Source organism: Rutidosis leptorrhynchoides, chromosome 5, assembly GCF_046630445.1.
Source record: "Rutidosis leptorrhynchoides isolate AG116_Rl617_1_P2 chromosome 5, CSIRO_AGI_Rlap_v1, whole genome shotgun sequence".
NCBI classification, from domain to species: Eukaryota; Viridiplantae; Streptophyta; class Magnoliopsida; order Asterales; family Asteraceae; genus Rutidosis; species Rutidosis leptorrhynchoides.
Window position 1 is genome coordinate 317,698,614 of NC_092337.1, and position 20,402 is coordinate 317,719,015.

At 35.4% G+C, this 20,402-nt stretch overlaps 1 protein-coding gene across 1 annotated transcript; it reads left to right on the forward strand.

The window, feature by feature from the left end:
• Positions 1 to 2,143: 2,143 nt before the first annotated feature.
• Positions 2,144 to 2,914, forward strand: LOC139849513 (agamous-like MADS-box protein AGL80). The gene has a single exon (XM_071839163.1). The coding sequence runs from the start codon at positions 2,144 to 2,146 to the stop codon at positions 2,912 to 2,914; it is 771 nt and encodes a 256-aa protein (XP_071695264.1).
• The last annotated feature ends 17,488 nt before the right edge of the window (positions 2,915 to 20,402 follow it).

The following is a 20,402-nucleotide window of genomic DNA, read 5'->3' on the forward strand; positions in this document are numbered from 1 at the left end:
CGAGGGGGTCGTGAAAAAGAAAGGAATCCGTTTGAGGTACCCCCGCCAGTTTAGAGTGGACTTTGTGAAACCGCGAACCAAGATCAAGGTGCGGATCTGTGTCAGTTTCAGAGTTTATTTCGAGGGGAACCTCTACGTCCACCACCGGGTCGTGCAAGTCTCAAGATTCAAAGGAGTTCGGGGTCATCCAATGCGGCCTCGCGTTTGTCGTCCGAGGAAGCCCGTCAAACATTGATCGACACCGCTAATGCTACAAGGCGGACTATGGAGAAGATATACGACTGACTGAGACGCGTACAATGTTGATTTATTTAACATTTCTCCCTCAACCATGTGCACCCGACTTAACTCCCGAACAACGTGATTTGGTATTGACAGCCCAACAAAAAAATTCAGAGGAAATACCAAAATGCGTTTGACTTATCCGACGAAGAATAGTTTTAATTATTTAGTTATGTACTTTAATTTTTACCTATGTCTTTTAGATAAAAGAAAAAACAAAATGTAATCATAACTTTGTTATTTAATAAATGTATTGTTAAAAAAATTACATGTATTATTATTATTATTATTATTTATTTGTTAGTTAATAATAATAATAATAATAATAATAATAATAATAATAATAATAATATTTAAATATAATAATATTTAAATATAATAATAATGAGGAAAGATGTCATGATTGACAATGATTTGTTCTGGTAAGACCATTTTTAACCCTGTCTGTGACGTCACATGCAGATTGTGCACTTTTTGGTCAAAAAGTGTAATCTGCCTGTGATGTGGCAGTGTCACTCTTTGACCCTCAATAACCCAAAATGTCACTCATTTGTGTCAAATTCGAGTAGGGACCACATATTTATATTTTAACATCTTATTATTTTAAGTTTATACATTATTTAATAAAAAATAATAACATAATATTCATAAAATATAATAAAAATACATAAAATTCGTAAAAAAAAACAGAAAAAATAGCTGAAAAAGAACATTCGGAAATTTAAAATAATAAACTTATAAATTTAAATAATTGTTATATTAAAATATAATAAAAATTAAAATAATGTGGAGAAAAAATTGCGCCAATATGTATTAGCCCAAAGCAAAACATAAATTAAATAATGGGCCTTTTTTTTAAACCTAAACATATACTCCGTATATTCCTATCATCTTCTTCTTCACAAGTTCACAACCACCATTTTTTTTTTTTTTTTTTGAAGCAAGCAAATTAAAGGAGAAGCAAAAATAGCAAGAAAATAAAAACTAAATAAAACAAGAGCAAAAAGCATCAGCCAATTGTAGCATTCCACATCTCCCTCACACTCTTCTTCTTCTCCGTCAAGATTTCGACTAACGTCCGGTCAGCGTTTCCGGTAACGTTGCGTTAGAGGCATTACTGGCGTCAGATTTTTGCCACCTAGTCTGACGGAATCGATCTGACGCTGCGTTGGATTTGGTCTAATGTCATGGAAAAAAGTAGAGTGATGTGGCGCTGATGTGACAGTGAAGAAGTATGTCATGGTTGAGATTGTATAATAATCGTTTTAATATAAAAGTTTGACACATGGATCGGATTTAAAAATTTCTCTTTTATTGACTTATTAAAAATCTTGGTCATTTAAGTGTCATTATGTTACTACTCCGTATTAAATAAATTAGTACAAGGAATATTAGGAGGTTATGTTATTACTATGTTAAGCAAATAATAATGATTAATTTAGTAATCACATACTCCATATAGTGTACCATAGTGTTCTGTACATCATATCAAAAATACTTGCCCTCTTCGAATAAGCAGAACACGAATCCCATTTGCTAAATGGGGATTAAAAAGAGAGTGAGCGTTTTAATACTATAGCAAGAACATTCTAGTCTATCATCACAGGATCTTTCTTTATAAAGAAAACAAAATCAGATACCTTTAATCATAATATTACACAGTTAATGTTGGTCATAACTTCAGAGTTGTCAAAAATATTTGAGTTATGATTTCCCATAAACAACAAATTCTTAATTCTCTGTTTATGTCAAATATCTCCCTGATACTCTATATATATACCAACACACAAATGCAAAGAAACTCCTACATAAAACTTCCATATATCTATACAAAACTTGCTTGTTTTGCATAAACATTGCAATGACTAGGAAGAAAGTAAAGCTCGAGTTCATAGACGACGATTCAAAAAGGAAAGCCACCTTCAAGAAAAGGAAGAAGGGCTTGATGAAGAAGGTGAATGAGTTAAGCACCTTATGTGGCATTGATGCATGCGCTATAATATATAGTCCATACGAACCACAACCTGAAGTATGGCCCAACAATATTGGCGTCCAACGCGTGCTCGCTCAATTCAAAAGGATGCCTGAAATGGAACAAAGCAAGAAAATGGTGAATCAAGATAGTTTCATTAGGCAAAGAATTACTAAAACTAATGATCAGCTTAAGAAGTTAATTAAGGAGAATCGCGATAAGGAGATGACTGAAGTTATGTACCAATGTTTAACAGGAAAAGGGTCGATTGCGAATTTGATTTTGCCTGATTTGAATGATCTTGGTGGTTTGGTTGACCAAACTATGAAGGATATTTGTAAGAGGATTGAGTCACTTAAGAAAGGGGTCCCACCACATGGTAACGTGGCACCATTAGCGTTGTTACCGCCTCGATCACAAACGTCAGTTGGTGGTGGTAGCAGTTCGAATAGTACTACTACGAATGAAATGATGATGGCAAGAGGACTAACTGTGCGTGCGATGGAGAAGAGGCCTATGGTTGATAGTAATCAATGGTTTACGGAGTGGATGAATAATCCGATGGATCAGAATCTGGGTCTGGGTCCACCGGGGTATGAGATGTCAACTCCGTTTATCGAGAACGCAAATCAGATGTGGCCGAATCCATATTTCCCCTGAAGACAATCTTGATTTATTTCTTGAAAAAAAAGGTGATTACATTGTTTTTGAATGCAGATTGTGTTGATTTTTTATATTCCTTTAAATTTAATTCCTTGTTATTTCTATAAATGTTGTTGAATTGTTTTTCGTAACATCTTGCTTTTGATCTTTATATTTGAAGAAAGACGATTTATTGAGTTTCTTTATATTACGATGCGCGTCTTTTGAATGTTGCCATTAACTTTTTCATTAGTATGTCTAATGTAAGGAAAAAATAAAGAATTCGGTTTATATTATACGAGTAATAATATTTAGGATTTAGGATCTTTGTATTTTATATATGATAATCCTAAATTAAATAACTTCGGATGTTACTCTATGTGCAGTAGCTGTATCCTGTGTATCCTTTAAGCTTTTTTTTTTTTTTTTTTTTTTTTTTTTGAAGGTAAACATACACACCATTAACACGAATATTTACAACCACGAATATGTCTCAAGTGGGACTTGAACTCTCAACTTTTTAGTTGGAGGACCACCACGATACCGCTGGGCCAAATGCCCTTTAAGCTTCTTTAGATGACTAATTATTAAAATGCAGCTTGTTTTAATGTCTTCTTACTCAGTTGGTTGTCATGATCCCCTAGTTTTTTTTTTTTTTTTTGGGCGAAAAAAGTTGAATTGTATTGATAGAATAACTTAATCAAAACAATGAAGATGTAATAAAAAAAACATGACCGAGTCAAACTCGGTCAAAAGGAGAACAACAAGTAACAAATTGAAAGACAAACCTAAAGACTAGAAACACAACAAAAAAGGGTTTTGGACCCCTACATAAGATTGAAGTTCATAGCAAAACTTGAGAACTGTGGCGCAAAAGAATGTCATTAGATTGATGTTGCGAACCAAAACCGAGCGACATACCGTTGAATATAAAACCATTCTTGCCATCCCTCATGGTCCAAGTAGTTGCGGGACCAATCAATATCAAAAACATTGAAGCTTTAAAACCCATATCATAAAACCACTTGAAAGGAAACTCTTCAATCGAACCCGATAAGACCCAACTAAAATACCACCATCTAAAAAAACTAAAAAAACCCGACCATATTTTAAACGGCCACTTGCAATGCAACAAAAGAAGATTTTTGGTTTCGGTCTCAACCAAAAATATCTCTAACGGGAATACAATTGTGACTTGCAAGCTAATGAAATAACATAATCTTGGACGGGCCGCTATTACCCGAATAACTTTTGGCCACATGAGAGAAGAAACATCAATTGAAAGCATGATAAGGCCACTCCCTATCGTAACTAAACTATTCATCCTCTTAACCTTTCACATCAGCACCACATCAACACCAATATCATATAACTAACTCATAATTAAACACTCCCTATAATGGCTAAAACAATACTCCTCTTAATATACAACGTACAAGTAATAAAGCATCAAGTCCAACAATAAAAAACCACTGGACCCACAATTCCTATAACTAAACTTAAAACTTCCGTTAAATTGATGGCGGATGCGGGTAACTAAAGCGGGTAACTAGCTAGTGACTATGGTTAGTTACGGGTAATGACGGGTAATGAACGGGTAATGAGCGGGTAATGAACTATAGGGAGCGGTCTAAAACGAACCGAGACTTTACCATCCGAGGCCACTGTACGAAATGTGCTGTGAAAGGGACCGAAACAAATGAAGCTCCCAACCATTCTATTGCAACTATAAATAAGAGGGAGTCAACAATTTTGTACAGAGGCAAAAGGTAGAAAAACATTGAATGAGAAGTGAGGGATTTGGCATCTTTGACCTTTAAATCTCATCCATGGCCAAAAAGAAACTTCACCACACTTGCACGTTAAATCTCATCATGATCCCCTGGTTGCTATCCATCTTCATTAGATGCAATTTTTTTTTTTTTTTTTTTTTTTTTTTTTTTTTTTTTAATTTCCCCTTGCTAGAAAGATAAATAATTATAATTTGTGGAGTAACAAATTTACTGTGCGTGTGATTTAGACCATTTGTAATGGGTCTACGTGGAGTTTGTGTGGTGGATTTTTTTTAGGGCAGTGATATATACACAACCAATTTTTATAAATACACAACCAAACATGTTTTACAATGTTGTACTGTACAACACTGTAAAGCATATTTGGTTGTGTATTTGTAAAAATTGGTTGTGTATATATCATCACCCTTTTTTTTATGGTGTGGGTTTTTTTAATGATGTGGCGGTATAAGTTGAAATTGTGATGTGGGTTTAGGTGTTGGTTGAAAGTGTTGCGATAATATAGCTAAATATAATTAAGAGTTGAGTAAAAAGGATATAAAAATAATTAAGATAAAGATAATAATAATAAAAAGTAATAAAAAAGATTGCCTTGAGACAATAACAAATAAGCTACGGTCGTGACTTTCACCGTTGCTTTCCCATGGCTGACCTCCCAACACCTTCCAACGGACAAACTCACACCACCATTAGGTGAACTTTTTTAGGCGTGGCTTTTGCCACATAATAAACCCACTGGCGTGCCTTTCATGCGTTACAACCGGCAGGGCCGGTCCTGCAATATTGGATGCCCTGTGCGAGTCTGGAAAAACGATGCCCCCTATAAAAAAATACTATTTTAAGATCGGTAGTTAGCTTTGTTTTCAAGATTTGAAATGTGGATTCTTGTTCGGTCGCCCAATTGAATTTCTTTCCCTTGTGAGTTAAAGCGGTTAGAGGACGAGCAACCAAAGAAAAATCCTTGATGAATCTACGGTAGTATCCGGCGAGACCCAAGAATTGACGGATGTGAGTAGGAGTAGTAGGAGTCTCCCATTTACTAATGGCTTCGATTTTCGTTGGATCGACTTTAATACCTTGGTCACTTACAACATGACCAAGAAATTGAACTTCCTTTAACCAAAATTCGCACTTGGAGAATTTGGCATAGAGTTGTTCTTGTCTTAAAAGTTCAAGCACAAGTCGGAGGTGTTCCTCGTGTTCTTCTTCGCTTTTTGAATAAACTAAAATATCATCGATGAATACGATAACGAATTTGTCAAGATACGGTTTGCACACGCGGTTCATAAGATCCATGAACACCGCCGGTGCGTTAGTGAGACCAAATGGCATTACAAGAAATTCATAACTACCATAACGAGTTCGGAAAGCGGTTTTGGAGACATCTTCCCCCTTAACCCTCAATTGATGATAACCCGAGCGGAGATCGATTTTTGAATATACACAAGACCCTTGTAGTTGATCAAAGAGGTCATCGATGCGAGGAAGAGGATATCGGTTTTTAACCGTCAATTTGTTTAGTTCATGATAATCAATGCACATTCGTAGGGATCCGTCTTTCTTTTTAAAAAACAAAATCGGAGCGCCCCAAGGTGAATGGCTAGGTCGGATAAAACCACGATCAAGTAGTTCTTGGATTTGACTTTGCAATTCTTGCATTTCGGATGGAGCGAGTCTATATGGTGCACGTGCTACGGGTGCGGCTCCCGGAATAAGATCGATTTGGAATTCAACCGGTCGATGAGGTGGAAGACTCGGCAATTCGTCGGGAAATACATCGGAATAGTCACTAACAATTGGCACATCATCGATGTGCTTCTCATCGGACTCGACTTTCTTAACGTGAGCAAGGATCGCAAAACAACCCTTACGGAGTATTTTTCTAACTTTAATACACGAAACGAGATTGAGTCCGGTGCAACTCTTATCGCCATATACGATCAAAGGTTCACCATTATCGATAGGAATTCGGATTGCGTTAAGATCACAAAGGATGTGAGATTTCGTTTTGGCTAGCCAATTCATACCGATTAATACATCGAAGCTTCCTAGTTCCATGGGTATCAAGTCAATTTCAAACTCATTACCCAAAATGTTTAACGTACACCCCCGGTAATATGTGTCGGCATTCAATAGTTTTTCGTTAGCCACTTCAATGGTATAAGTGGTATCTAGTGGACGTGGTGGAGTATTAAAAGAATCAGTCAAAGTCTTGGATACAAAACTCTTATCGGCACCCGAATCGAATAAACAAGTAACATAAGTGTTGTTGAGGAGAAACGTACCCGTGACTAATTCATTGTCATCTCGGGCTTCCTCGGTGTTGATGTTGAAAGCTCGTCCGCGTGTGTTGGTGTTGGCTTTCTTCTTCGGACATGCATTTCTAAAATGACCCGTTTGGCCACATTCATAACAAGTACCCGGTTTTGGTGCATTGGGCACCTTTTGAGCGACGGGGGCGGCACTTCTACAATCGTTGGCCACATGACCACCCCTTTGGCACCGATGGCAAAATAGATTGCTACATTCACCATAGTGGTGTTTGTGGCATTTGTTGCAAAAGGGTTTATTTCCGCCATAACTTTTCTTGGCGTCGGAGGTGAAAGGCTTTTTGGTGAAGTTGTTGTTGTAGTTGTTGCTTGATTGGGGGGCTTCCCATTTTCTTTTATTGCCGCCCGATTTATCCTCGGCCTTAGGTGCCGGAACTACGATTTCGTCAACCATTTCGATCAATTGGCGGGCCATGTTCAATGCTTGTTGTAGGTTAGCGGGTTTGGATGACATCACCCCTTGTTTGATGCTCTTTGGAAGACCATACATATAAAGTTCGACCCTTTGAGATTCGGGGTTCACGAGGTTTGGACACATCAAGGATAGTTCGGCGAATCGTTGATTATAGGCCTTGAGATCGTTTCCGACCGCCTCTAAGGTTCTTAGCTCTTGTTCGAGCTTTCGGTTTTCTTCGCGAGGGAAATATTCGATGACCATCTTTTCCCTTAAATCGGCCCAAGAGAGGGCGTGAGCTTCATCGGTACCCACCGATTGTACATAAGTATTCCACCATGTAAGAGCGACACCGGCGAAGGTGTGAGTGGAGTATTTGACCTTGTCTTGGTCCCGACAACCGCTTATGCTAAAGACGGCTTCCATTTGCTCAAACCATCGGGTGAGCACGACCGGTCCCCCGGTTCCATCAAAAGTGTGAGGTTTGCACCCCATGAAGGATTTGTAGGAGCACCCTTCGTTTGAGTTACCGGCTCCATTGTTGTTGTTGTTGTGTTTGTTGTTATTGTTGGAGGAGTGATCGGCCATGGCCGCTTCCACGGCGGTGGCTATCATTCGTTGTAGAGCTTGTTCGGGAGTCTCATGGCGTGGCACACGACGAGGAGGCATTGTTCCTTCAAAACACAAGAATACCGTTGATTAGTATTCTTAATAATACTAACCATGATATGGAATAAGGATAGAGAAAAATTTTCCTTGACTCGCCTTAAATTCTTTATGTCATAATGTCGGAATGTTCATATGAGTCACCGTAATATAATCCCGGAAATTATATTACCCTAATTCATATGTGCATTCGACACTAATTCATATAGTCAAGGTGGCGCGTCAATTAAATTAAGTAACGTGAGATTAAGGTTGAATAAGAATTTGATGTGATAGACGAGTTCGAGTATAATGCACAAGTAGTCAAGTAATTCTTACTTCAAGTCTATATGCCGGTTGTAGTCTAGACTCACCAATGTACCCTATGACTCGGGGTTGACACCAATGAACTCTAAATCCCTACAACCAACGCTCTGATACCATCTGTAGCGACCCGACCAAATCATGTTTGACGGCGCCGACTACTTAGGTCCCGTTACGTGGTCATAAGTCTTTATCATGACGTTTGACCAAAATATGTCGCATTTATTTCATAAGTAAAAGGATGTTTCAAGTTTACAAATGTAGTTCAAAAGACTAGTTACATTACAATGTTTAACGTACGAATGAAACCTATGCGACACAATTTAAAGTAGTCAAAAGACGCTCCAACTATACATGCATACTCGACATCCAAGCAAGTATCAAAAAGAGTGCGGAAGCATGTATCAAGTAGCTTTCAAGGACCTGAGAAAGCATATAGAAAACTGTCAACGAAAACGTTGGTGAAATCATAGGCGTTTTGGTAAACGTTGCATTTGAACCACAAGATTTAATATAATATGATTATCAAAATCATTTGCATTCCAAAGTTGTTATTTGTTTCGCGGGCACCCAATTATCAAACTTAACTGTTTTGCACCCTTTGCGTAGTGTTAGAACATACACTAGACCCGAAAATATATTTCATCCGCTAACGGTAGCGAACCGTCCGAATGAGGCTCGTCAAGCCCATATGATCACATAATATAAGTTCACGTTTACACCCTGCAAGTGTAACTAATGATAATTGAATTGAGGCTTTTTGTTCAAACCCGTACGTGGAATGTTCGTTTTCGTACTTGTGTTCAATGTATAAAAGTATGATACGTATATGTTTCTCATCCCATAGTTTAAAGCATAAAAGTTGTTTGAAAGATGGGACTATGATCTCACCTTGAGTGCACGTACGAAAAGTACTTCACAAAATAACGTGTGCGAAGGATAGTGCTAGTCTTGACCTAAACAAATAGGTCGTATCAATAACGGTAAACACGATAGGTCAAAGATGTTCAATTAGTCCTATGGCTCGTTACGACTCGATTATGTAGCATGTGAAATCAAATTGTCAAGTTTCATGCAATATACAAGTATAGAAACAAGTTAGGAAGGTTGCATAATCATTTGGTTAAGTTTGACAAAAAGTCAAACTTTGGTCGGTCAAAGTCAACGAAAAAGTCAACACGTTCGGGTCGGGTCCCGAACTATTTTTCTGAGGTTATTAATCATGTATGAGCATGTTAGAACAAGTTACATGTGAATTGGAGGTGCGTAGCATAGCAAACATTATTCGAAAATCGACAAAGTTGGACAGACCACTTTGGCGCGCCGCGCGGGTATATGGCGCGCCGCGCCATTACCTATGCAGAGAATTCTGGCAGTTTTTAAGTTTTATGCACGAACCTAACTTCAACCAATCACCATTTATGACCCGCAAACAACCAAAGCATGTATCTTATATCATCGGAAAGGTATTTTGACAAGGAATACAACTAAACACATTTCATCCATCACATTTACTTTTACAACAACCAAAATCATATTCAAAGCTCCTCATTAAATGCACTCAAGTTCATAAATGAAATTCGATGATTCGGCAATCAATTTACATGAATGATATGCCGTTTCGAAGGTGATCAAGCATAAAATACAACCTAACACTTACAAATAACATTTCATGTCATTCAAAACATCAAAAGTTCATTTCAAGTTCATCAAACCCTAACCCAAATCCACCAAAATCAATAATCAAGTTTATGAAGTTTTCTAAAACAACCTACACATCAATTTGAAGCTAGTGCTACTAGTAACACATTTAATACTTGCACTTTACCATAACAACAACATTTAAGCAACCAAATTACCAAATCAAACACACCAAAGTTCATGTTCATGCTAGTTACTTCATATAATAAAGTCAAACATATAAATCATATATTCATGTTAGAATTGAGCCATAGACACTAACTAACAACTTTATAAGTTAAAAACATCAAGAACTCAAAATCTAGTGATTTTAGAAAGTTACCCAAACTTGATGAAATCGGTATGGAATCGAAGAGGAAGATGAGAGGATTCCGAATATGCAATTTGTTTAGATCGATGCTTGCTCGATTTGATTTGGATGATGAATCCTTGAAGTGGTGTTTGAGAGATTTGGTGAAAGTATTAGAGAAAATGAAAAAAGAAAAGGAATTAATGAATGGATGAGAGTGAAGGGTTGACTAATTGACCTAGTCACCTCTTTGCTCTCTTGGCAACAATGGTCCCTCTAGTTCGGTTGCGGGTGCGTGAATTACCTAAACGAGATATTTTAAAACGCGTATTAACGAGGGATGTCATAATCATATAACGGACTTTAAATAGCTAAATGGAAAAGTAAACAGAAAAAGGCGGGATGTTACATACAACCTCCACCCTACTCCATCACCCTACCCTCGCCACCATCACCCCGGCAATCACCTTATCACCCACCACCTTAAACAATCACCACCATTTCCACCTTCCTTTCTCCTTCTCTTCATCAAACACCATTCACCACCCTAAAAACCATGAACAACTACACAAACACCCATCACCAAGAGGCTGCTTTTACGTTTCTGTTTCTAACCATGACCATAAATGTAACATCCCGCCTTTTTCCGTTTACTTTTTCGTTTAACTATTTAAATCCCGTTATATGTTTATAACATCTCCGGTTAATACGCGTTTTAAAATATCTCGTTTAGGTAATTCACGCACCCGCAACCGAACTAGAGGGACTATTGTTGCCAAGAGAGCAAAAAGGTGACTAGGTCAACTAGTCAACCCTTCACTCTCATCCATTCATTAATTCCTTTTCTTTTTCCATTTTCTCTAATACTTTCACCAAATCTCTCAAACACCACTTCAAGGATTCATCATCCAAATCAAATCGAGCAAGCATCCATCTAAACAAATTGCATATTCGGAATCCTCTCATCTTCCTCTTCGATTCCATACCGATTTCATCAAGTTTGGGTAACTTTCTAAAATCACTAGATTTTGTGTTCTTGATGTTTTTAACTTATAAAGTTGTTAATTAGTGTCTATGGCTCAAGTCTAACATGATTATATGATTTATATGCTCGATTTCGTTATTTGAAGTAACTAGCTTAAATATGAACTTCGATGTGTTTGATTTGGTAATTTGGTTGCTTAAATGTTGTTGTTATGGTAAAGTGCAAGTATTAAATGTGTTACTAGTAGCACTAGCTTCAATTTGATGTGTAGGTTGTTTTAGAAAACTTCATCAACTTGATTATTGGTTTTGGTGGATTTGGGTTAGGGTTTGATGAACTTGAAATGAACTTTTGATGCTTTGAATGACATGAAATGTTATTTGTAAGTGTTAGGTTGTATTGTATGCTTGATCACCTTCGAAACGGCATATCATTCATATAAATTGGTTGCCGAATCATTGAATTTCATTTATGAACTTGAGTGCATTTAATGAGGAACTTTGAATGTGATTTTGGTTGTTGTAAAAGTAAATGTGATGGATGAAATGTGTTTAGTTGTTTTCCTTGTCAAAATACCTTTCCGATGATATAAGATACATGCTTTGGTTGTTTGCGGGTCATAAATGGTGATTGGTTGAAGTTAGGTTCGTGCATAAAACTTAAAAACTGCCAGAATTCTCTGCACAGGTAATGGCGCGGCGCGCCATATACCCGCGCGGCGCGCCAAAGTGGTCTGTCCAACTTTGTCGATTTTTGAATAATGTTTGCTATGCTACGCACCTCCGATTCACATGTAACTTGTTCTAACATGCTCATATATGATTAAAAACCTCAGAAAAATAGTTCGAGACCCGACCCGAACGTGTTGACTTTTTCATTGACTTTGACCGACCGAAGTTTGACTTTTTGTAAAACTTAACCAAATGATTATGCAACCTTCCTAACTTGTTTCTATACTTGTATCTTGCATGAAACTTGACAATTTGATTTCACATGCTACATAATCGAGTCGTAACGAGCCATAGGACTAATTGAACATCTTTGACCTATCGTGTTTACCGTTATTGATACGACCTATTTGTTTAGGTCAAGACTAACATTATTCTTCGCACACGTTACTTTGTGAAGTACTTTTCATACGTGCACTCAAGGTGAGATCATAGTACCATCTTTCAATAACTTTTATACTTTTAAATCATGGGATGAGAAACATATACGGTTTTATACTACATACTTTTACACTTTGAACACAAGTACGGAAACGAACATTCCACGTACGGGTTTGAACAAAAAGCCTCAATTCAATTATCATTAGTTACACTTGCAGGGTGTAAACGTGAACTTATATTATGTGATCACATGGGCTTGACGAGCCTCATTCGGACGGTTCGCTAACGTTAGCGGATGAAATATATTTTCGGGTCTAGTGTATGTTCTAACACTACACAAAGGGTGCAAAACAGTTAAGTTTGATAATTGGGTGCCCGCGAAACAAATAACTTTGGAATGCGAATGATTTAGATAATCATATTGTGACGATCCGGAAATTTCCTATCAAATTCAAACTTAATCTTTATATATTCCGACATGATAAGCAAAGTCTGTAATGTTGAGTCTCGAATTTTTTTTACTATGTTCATATATTTAATTACCCTTCGATTATTCCCGACGATTCACGAACAATTGTGTGTAAATAAATAATTAAATAAATTTGTATATGTATAAGGTTATATATTAAGTTGAATTAATGTTATACCATTTAATCATTCAAATTAAATATGTAGAGTAATATACAAAATATTTAAGATAAATATATATAAGAATATATATAAATTTAATCATTCAAATCTGTTATTTTATAGAATAAGTATTATATAAGTAATGAAATGTAAAGTTTATATAAATTACAAGTTAGAATATAAATAATATATTAATATTATAATTACTACTTATAATATTATTACCAATGTTAAAAATTGATATTAATATCTGTATTATAAATATTATTAAAAAGTTACTACATGTAACTTGTTACATTATTATTATTAAGTATTATTATTATTATGATTGTCATTAATTTTAATTAACAATAATATCATATTATTAGTATTATCTTTAACAATATTATTAGTATTATTGATATCATTAATCATTAATAACATTATTATCATTTTTATGATTTTTATTATGATTATTATTATTATATTATTATTATTATTATTATTATTATTATTATTATTATTATTATTATTATTATTATTATTATTATTATTAATATTAAAAGTATTATTATTATTAAAATATATATACATATATACTAATAAAAATAAAAATAAAAATAAATAAATATATAATAATAAAAAAATCAGGAAATGGATCGAATTTGGGATCATGATATCAGCAATCTATATTTAGCTTTTGTTTTTGTCTAAAATTTCCACACATCAAGATTTATAGTACGAATTCGTTATCCATCTCAATCTGTTTTATTTTATTTTTGTTTTTATTGTTTGGTTCTTCTACCAATTCCATCTTCATAGTCTGACACCCACTTTTATATATGTAATATATATACATATTCCATATAGATATAACATTTACATATGCATACTCATCACCCTACAAATATCAATCCATCGATCACCACTCTATACAACTCGTGAACCACCATTGAACCACCTTATTCAATATTTTCCTTACGGCAGTAAACCTCAAACCATCATCTCATCCCCATCTTCACCCGAAACCAAACTATCACCACCTTTTATTATGCAAACCGTCATCGACAAATACCATAACAAACCCATCGGAATTTTGCTTCAACTTGTTTCTATTACTGGAGTAATCGAACAAAGTGTTGCTGCTTGTATACGTCCGTGCTTGTCATGGACAACCAACCCACAAGAATCATCACACTAAACCCATTACAAATCACTATTTAATCGCCACCAACAAATTCTTTTACTACACATTTTTTTTTCTTTCTCTGATAAACTGCTGCAGACTGTCTTCCTGTTTCTGTTTGGATTGAACTGCACAAAAACCATTCGCTTCAATCTGCTATACTACTGCCGTTGTTTGCGTTAATATATATATATATATATATATATATATATATATATATATATATATATATATATATATATATTGCGAAATAATTAACAAAGATGATGATTATGTTTGATGTATAATGTTGTTAATGTCTTTTTGTTCTTGGTTATAACCGAAGATCCCACCTACTAAACTCCTGTCGACTTTAGTAAATTCACAAAAGCTGGACGAATAAAGCAAAAACAAGTGGGAGCCATTTGTTAGTAATCAATGAATATAGATTATTTTTTTTCAATAAACCATGACCCACCCAAAATAAAGCCATCGATATACTATGTTTTCTCTACAATAATGGACGATTTTTTTTTATTTGAAGGACAAAAGTGTTGACTCATCTTGCTACTACTTACTTCCTTGCTTCGGTTTTAAACAATGAGTAAAGTTCCTTTTTGCTTTTGGCCAACAAAGGATAATCCATTAACCCACTTGTTACATTTTTTCTTTCTTACTACTCGATGACTAGTTCCATTCTTCTATATATATATATATTTTTTTTTACCTACTCCACAACAAAAGGAATTGATAATATATTCAATTATCCACTTGCAAGTCTTCTTCTTATGTTTCGGAAACTAAAACCATTTAAATTCTATATATGGTAGTGATATGTCGAGCCATATATCAATTATATGATGAACCGGTATTCAATTTATTTGTATGGGCCGAGAACTATTAAATTCAGTTGGGCCAAGTTCCAGTTTGTGTTGGGCCGAATCCCTTTTCCTCCTGTTGGGCCGAAATGAAATTATAAGGGTTAAATAAACCAAAGTCTGGTATTAATCAGGAAATCTGAAATGGAAGGGGATGGTAAAGGAGGTGGATGAGGGAATGAGAGGTCATGAGTTCGAGTACTGGCAAAGACAGTTTAATTTTATTTTGGGGGATTATACTCATGAGGTAGTTTATCTCTATTTTTATTATTATTGTTATGATTACTATTATTATCATTATTATTACTAACATCATTATAAGTATTATTATTAAAAGCATTAAGGTTATTATTATTAAAAATATATACTATTATTACTATTAGAAGATAATACAACATTTTATTTAGTATTATCAATTTATCAAATAACTAATAAAACTATACGCAATACATATAACTTAACAATATTAATATTTTCTTTATATAAAATCAATATATTTAATTTATTAAGGAAACCTATAAATATATTTTTAAAATTCATATCATTGATTATATATACAAATTTTTCCGATTACAATTATACGTGTTAACATATATGAATGATATAGGTTCGTGAATCTGAGGTCAATCCTACACTTGTTAAATGACGTCATATGTATTTTTACTACAAAATACAGTATGGTGTGTTTCATTACTCCCTTTTTATATATATTTTTGGGCTGAGAATACATGCGCTGTTTTATAAATGTTTTATGAAATAGGCACAAGTACTAAAACTAATTCTATGTGGGTTTAAACCAGAAATATACCCTTAGCTTGGTAACATTAAACTACTTGTCTATGTACGGTAGGCGCGAATCCTAAAGATAGATCTATTGGGCCTGACAAACCTCATCCTGACTATGGGATGCTTTAGTACTTCGAAGTTATATTAAACACACCTGATCTGGTGTACTTCAGAGGGTAAAACATGAACGTTAAGGCTTGTTACCAGGTGCCTACAACTTATAGAATACTTTTATACACTTGTGAGTGTACATATATTTATAAACGGAAATCTTGTGGTCTATTAATATATGGAAATGATTGTTATGATAAACCTATGAACTCACCAACCTTTTGGTTGACACTTTTAAGCATGTTTATTCTCAGGTATGAAAGAAATCTTCCGCTGTGCATTTGCTCATGTTAAAGATATTATATGGAGTCGTACATGGCATATTTAGGACAGTACCTCGCAATGGGACCAGATGTTGATGACTTCGTCCGGATGGATTAGGACGGGTCATTACACATATTATATTAAATCTTGTGGTTCAAATGCAACGTTTACTAAAACACCTATGATTTCACCAACATTTTCGTTAACAGTTTTCTATATGTTTTCTCAGGTCCTTGAAAGCTACTTGATACATGCTTCCGCACTCTTTTTGATACTTGCTTGGATGTCGAGTATATATGCATAGTTGGAGCGTCTTTTGACTACTTTAAATTGTGTCGCATAGGTTTCATTCGTACGTTAAACATTGTAATGTAACTAGTCTTTTGAACTACATTTGTAAACTTGAAACATCCTTTTACTTATGAAATAAATGCGACATATTTTGGTCAAACGTCATGATAAAGACTTATGACCACGTAACGGGACCTAAGTAGTCGGCGCCGTCAAACATGATTTGGTCGGGTCACTACAGATGGTATCAGAGCGTTGGTTGTAGGAATTTAGAGTTCATTGGTGTCGACCCCGAGTCTCAGGGTACATTGGTGAGTCTAGACTACAACCGGCATATAGACTTGAAGTAGGAATTACTTGACTACTTGTGCATTATACTCGAACTCGTCTATCACATCAAATTCTTATTCAATCTTAATCTCACGTTACTTGATTCAATTGACGCGCCACCTTGACTATATGAATTAGTGTCGAATGCACATATGAATTAGGGTAATATAATTTCCGGGATTATATTACGGTGACTCATATGAACATTCCGACATTATGACATAAAGAATTTAAGGCGAGTCAATGAAAAATTTCTCTCTATCCTTATTCCATATCATGGTTAGTATTATTAAGAATACTAATCAACGGTATTCTTGTGTTTTGAAGGAACAATGCCTCCTTGTCGTGTGCCACGCCATGAGACTCCCGAACAAGCACTACAACGAATGATAGCCACCGCCGTGGAAGCGGCCATGGCCGATCACTCCTCCAACAATAACAAAAACCACAACAACAATCAAGGGGCCGGTAACTCAAGCGAAGGGTGCTCCTACAAAGCCTTCATGGGGTGCAAACCTCACACTTTTGATGGAACCGGGGGACCGGTTTTACTCACTCGATGGTTCGAACAAACGGAAGCCGTTTTTAGCATAAGCGGTTGTCGATACCAAGATAAAGTCAAATATTCCACCCACACCTTTGCCGGTATCGCCCTCACGTGGTGGAACACGTATGTACAATCGGTGGGTACCGATGAAGCTCACGCCCTCTCTTGGGCCGATTTGAGAGAGAGAATGATCGTCAAATTTTTCCCTCGTGAAGAAACCCAAAAGCTCGAACAAGAGCTAAGAACTTTAAAGGCGGTCGGAAACGATATCAAGGCCTACAATCAACGATACGCCGAGCTATCCTTGATGTGTCCCAACCTCGTGAACCCCGAATCTCAAAGGGTTGAACTCTATATGGATGGTCTTCCAAAGAGCATCAAACAAGGAGTGATGTCATCCAAACCCGCTAACCTACAACAAGCTTTGAACATGGCCCACCAATTGATCGAAACGGTTGACGAAATCGTAGTTTCGGCACCTAAGGCCGAGGATAAATCGGGCGGCAACAAAAGAAAATGGGAAGCCCCCCAATCAAGCAACAACTACAACAACAACTTCACCAAAAAGCCTTTCACCTCCGACGCCAAGAAAAGTTATGGCGGAAATAAACCCTTTTGCAACAAATGCCACAAACACCACTATGGTGAATGTAGCAATCTATTTTGCCACCGGTGCCAAAGGGGTGGTCATGTGGCCAACGATTGTAGAAGTGCCGCTCCCGTCGCTCAAAAGGTGCCCAATGCACCAAAATCGGGTACTTGTTATGAATGTGGCCAAACGTGAAATGTCCCGTTCTTATTGATTAAAAACGTTCCATATTAATTGATTTCGTTGCGAGGTTTTGACCTCTATATGAGACGTTTTTCAAAGACTGCATTCATTTTTAAACAAACCATAACCTTTATTTCATCAATAAAGGTTTAAAAAGCTTTACGTAGATTATCAAATAATGATAATCTAAAATATCCTGTTTACACACGACCATTACATAATGGTTTACAATACAAATATGTTACAACAAAATAAGTTTCTTGAATGCAGTTTTTACACAATATCATACAAGCATGGACTCCAAATCTTGTCCTTATTTAAGTATGCGACAGCGGAAGCTCTTAATAATCACCTGAGAATAAACATGCTTAAAACGTCAACAAAAAAGTTGGTGAGTTATAGGTTTAACCTATATATATCAAATCGTAACAATAGACCACAAGATTTCATATTTCAATACACATCCCATACATAGAGATAAAAATCATTCATATGGTGAACACCTGGTAACCGACAATAACAAGATGCATATATAAGAATATCCCCATCATTCCGGGACACCCTTCGGATATGATATAAATTTCGAAGTACTAAAGCATCCGGTACTTTGGATGGGGTTTGTTAGGCCCAATAGATCTATCTTTAGGATTCGCGTCAATTAGGGTGTCTGTTCCCTAATTCTTAGATTACCAGACTTAATAAAAAGGGGCATATTCGATTTCGATAATTCAACCATAGAATGTAGTTTCACGTACTTGTGTCTATTTTGTAAATCATTTATAAAACCTGCATGTATTCTCATCCCAAAAATATTAGATTTTAAAAGTGGGACTATAACTCACTTTCACAGATTTTTACTTCGTCGGGAAGTAAGACTTGGCCACTGTTGATTCACGAACCTATAACAATATATACATATATATTAAAGTATGTTCAAAATATATTTACAACACTTTTAATATATTTTGATGTTTTAAGTTTATTAAGTCAGCTGTCCTCGTTAGTAACCTATAACTAGTTGTCCACAGTTAGATGTACAGAAATAAATCGATAAATATTATCTTGAATCAATCCACGACCCAGTGTATACGTATCTCAGTATTGATCACAACTCAAACTATATATATTTTGGAATCAACCTCAACCCTGTATAGCTAACTCCAACATTCACATATAGAGTGTCTATGGTTGTTCCGAAATATATATAGATGTGTCGACATGATAGGTCGAAACATTGTATACGTGTCTATGGTATCTCAAGATTACATAATATACAATACAAGTTGATTAAGTTATGGTTGGAATAGATTTGTTACCAATTTTCACGTAGCTAAAATGAGAAAAATTATCCAATCTTGTTTTACCCATAACTTCTTCATTTTAAATCCGTTTTGAGTGAATCAAATTGCTATGGTTTCATATTGAACTCTATTTTATGAATCTAAACAGAAAAAGTATAGGTTTATAGTCGGAAAAATAAGTTACAAGTCGTTTTTGTAAAGGTAGTCATTTCAGTCGAAAGAACGACGTCTAGATGACCATTTTAGAAAACATACTTCCACTTTGAGTTTAACCATAATTTTTGGATATAGTTTCATGTTCATAATAAAAATCATTTTCTCAGAATAACAACTTTTAAATCAAAGTTTATCATAGTTTTTAATTAACTAACCCAAAACAGCCCGCGGTGTTACTACGACGGCGTAAATCCGGTTTTACGGTGTTTTTCGTGTTTCCAGGTTTTAAATCATTAAGTTAGCATATCATATAGATATAGAACATGTGTTTAGTTGATTTTAAAAGTCAAGTTAGAAGGATTAACTTTTGTTTGCGAACAAGTTTAGAATTAACTAAACTATGTTCTAGTGATTACAAGTTTAAACCTTCGAATAAGATAGCTTTATATGTATGAATCGAATGATGTTATGAACATCATTACTACCTTAATTTCCTTGGATAAACCTACTGGAAAAGAGAAAAATGGATCTAGCTTCAATGGATCCTTGAATGGCTCGAAGTTCTTGAAGCAGAATCATGACACGAAAACAAGTTCAAGTAAGATCATCACTTGAAATAAGATTGTTATAGTTATAGAAATTGAACCAAAGTTTGAATATGATTATTACCTTGTATTAGAATGATAACCTACTGTAAGAAACAAAGATTTCTTGAGGTTGGATGAT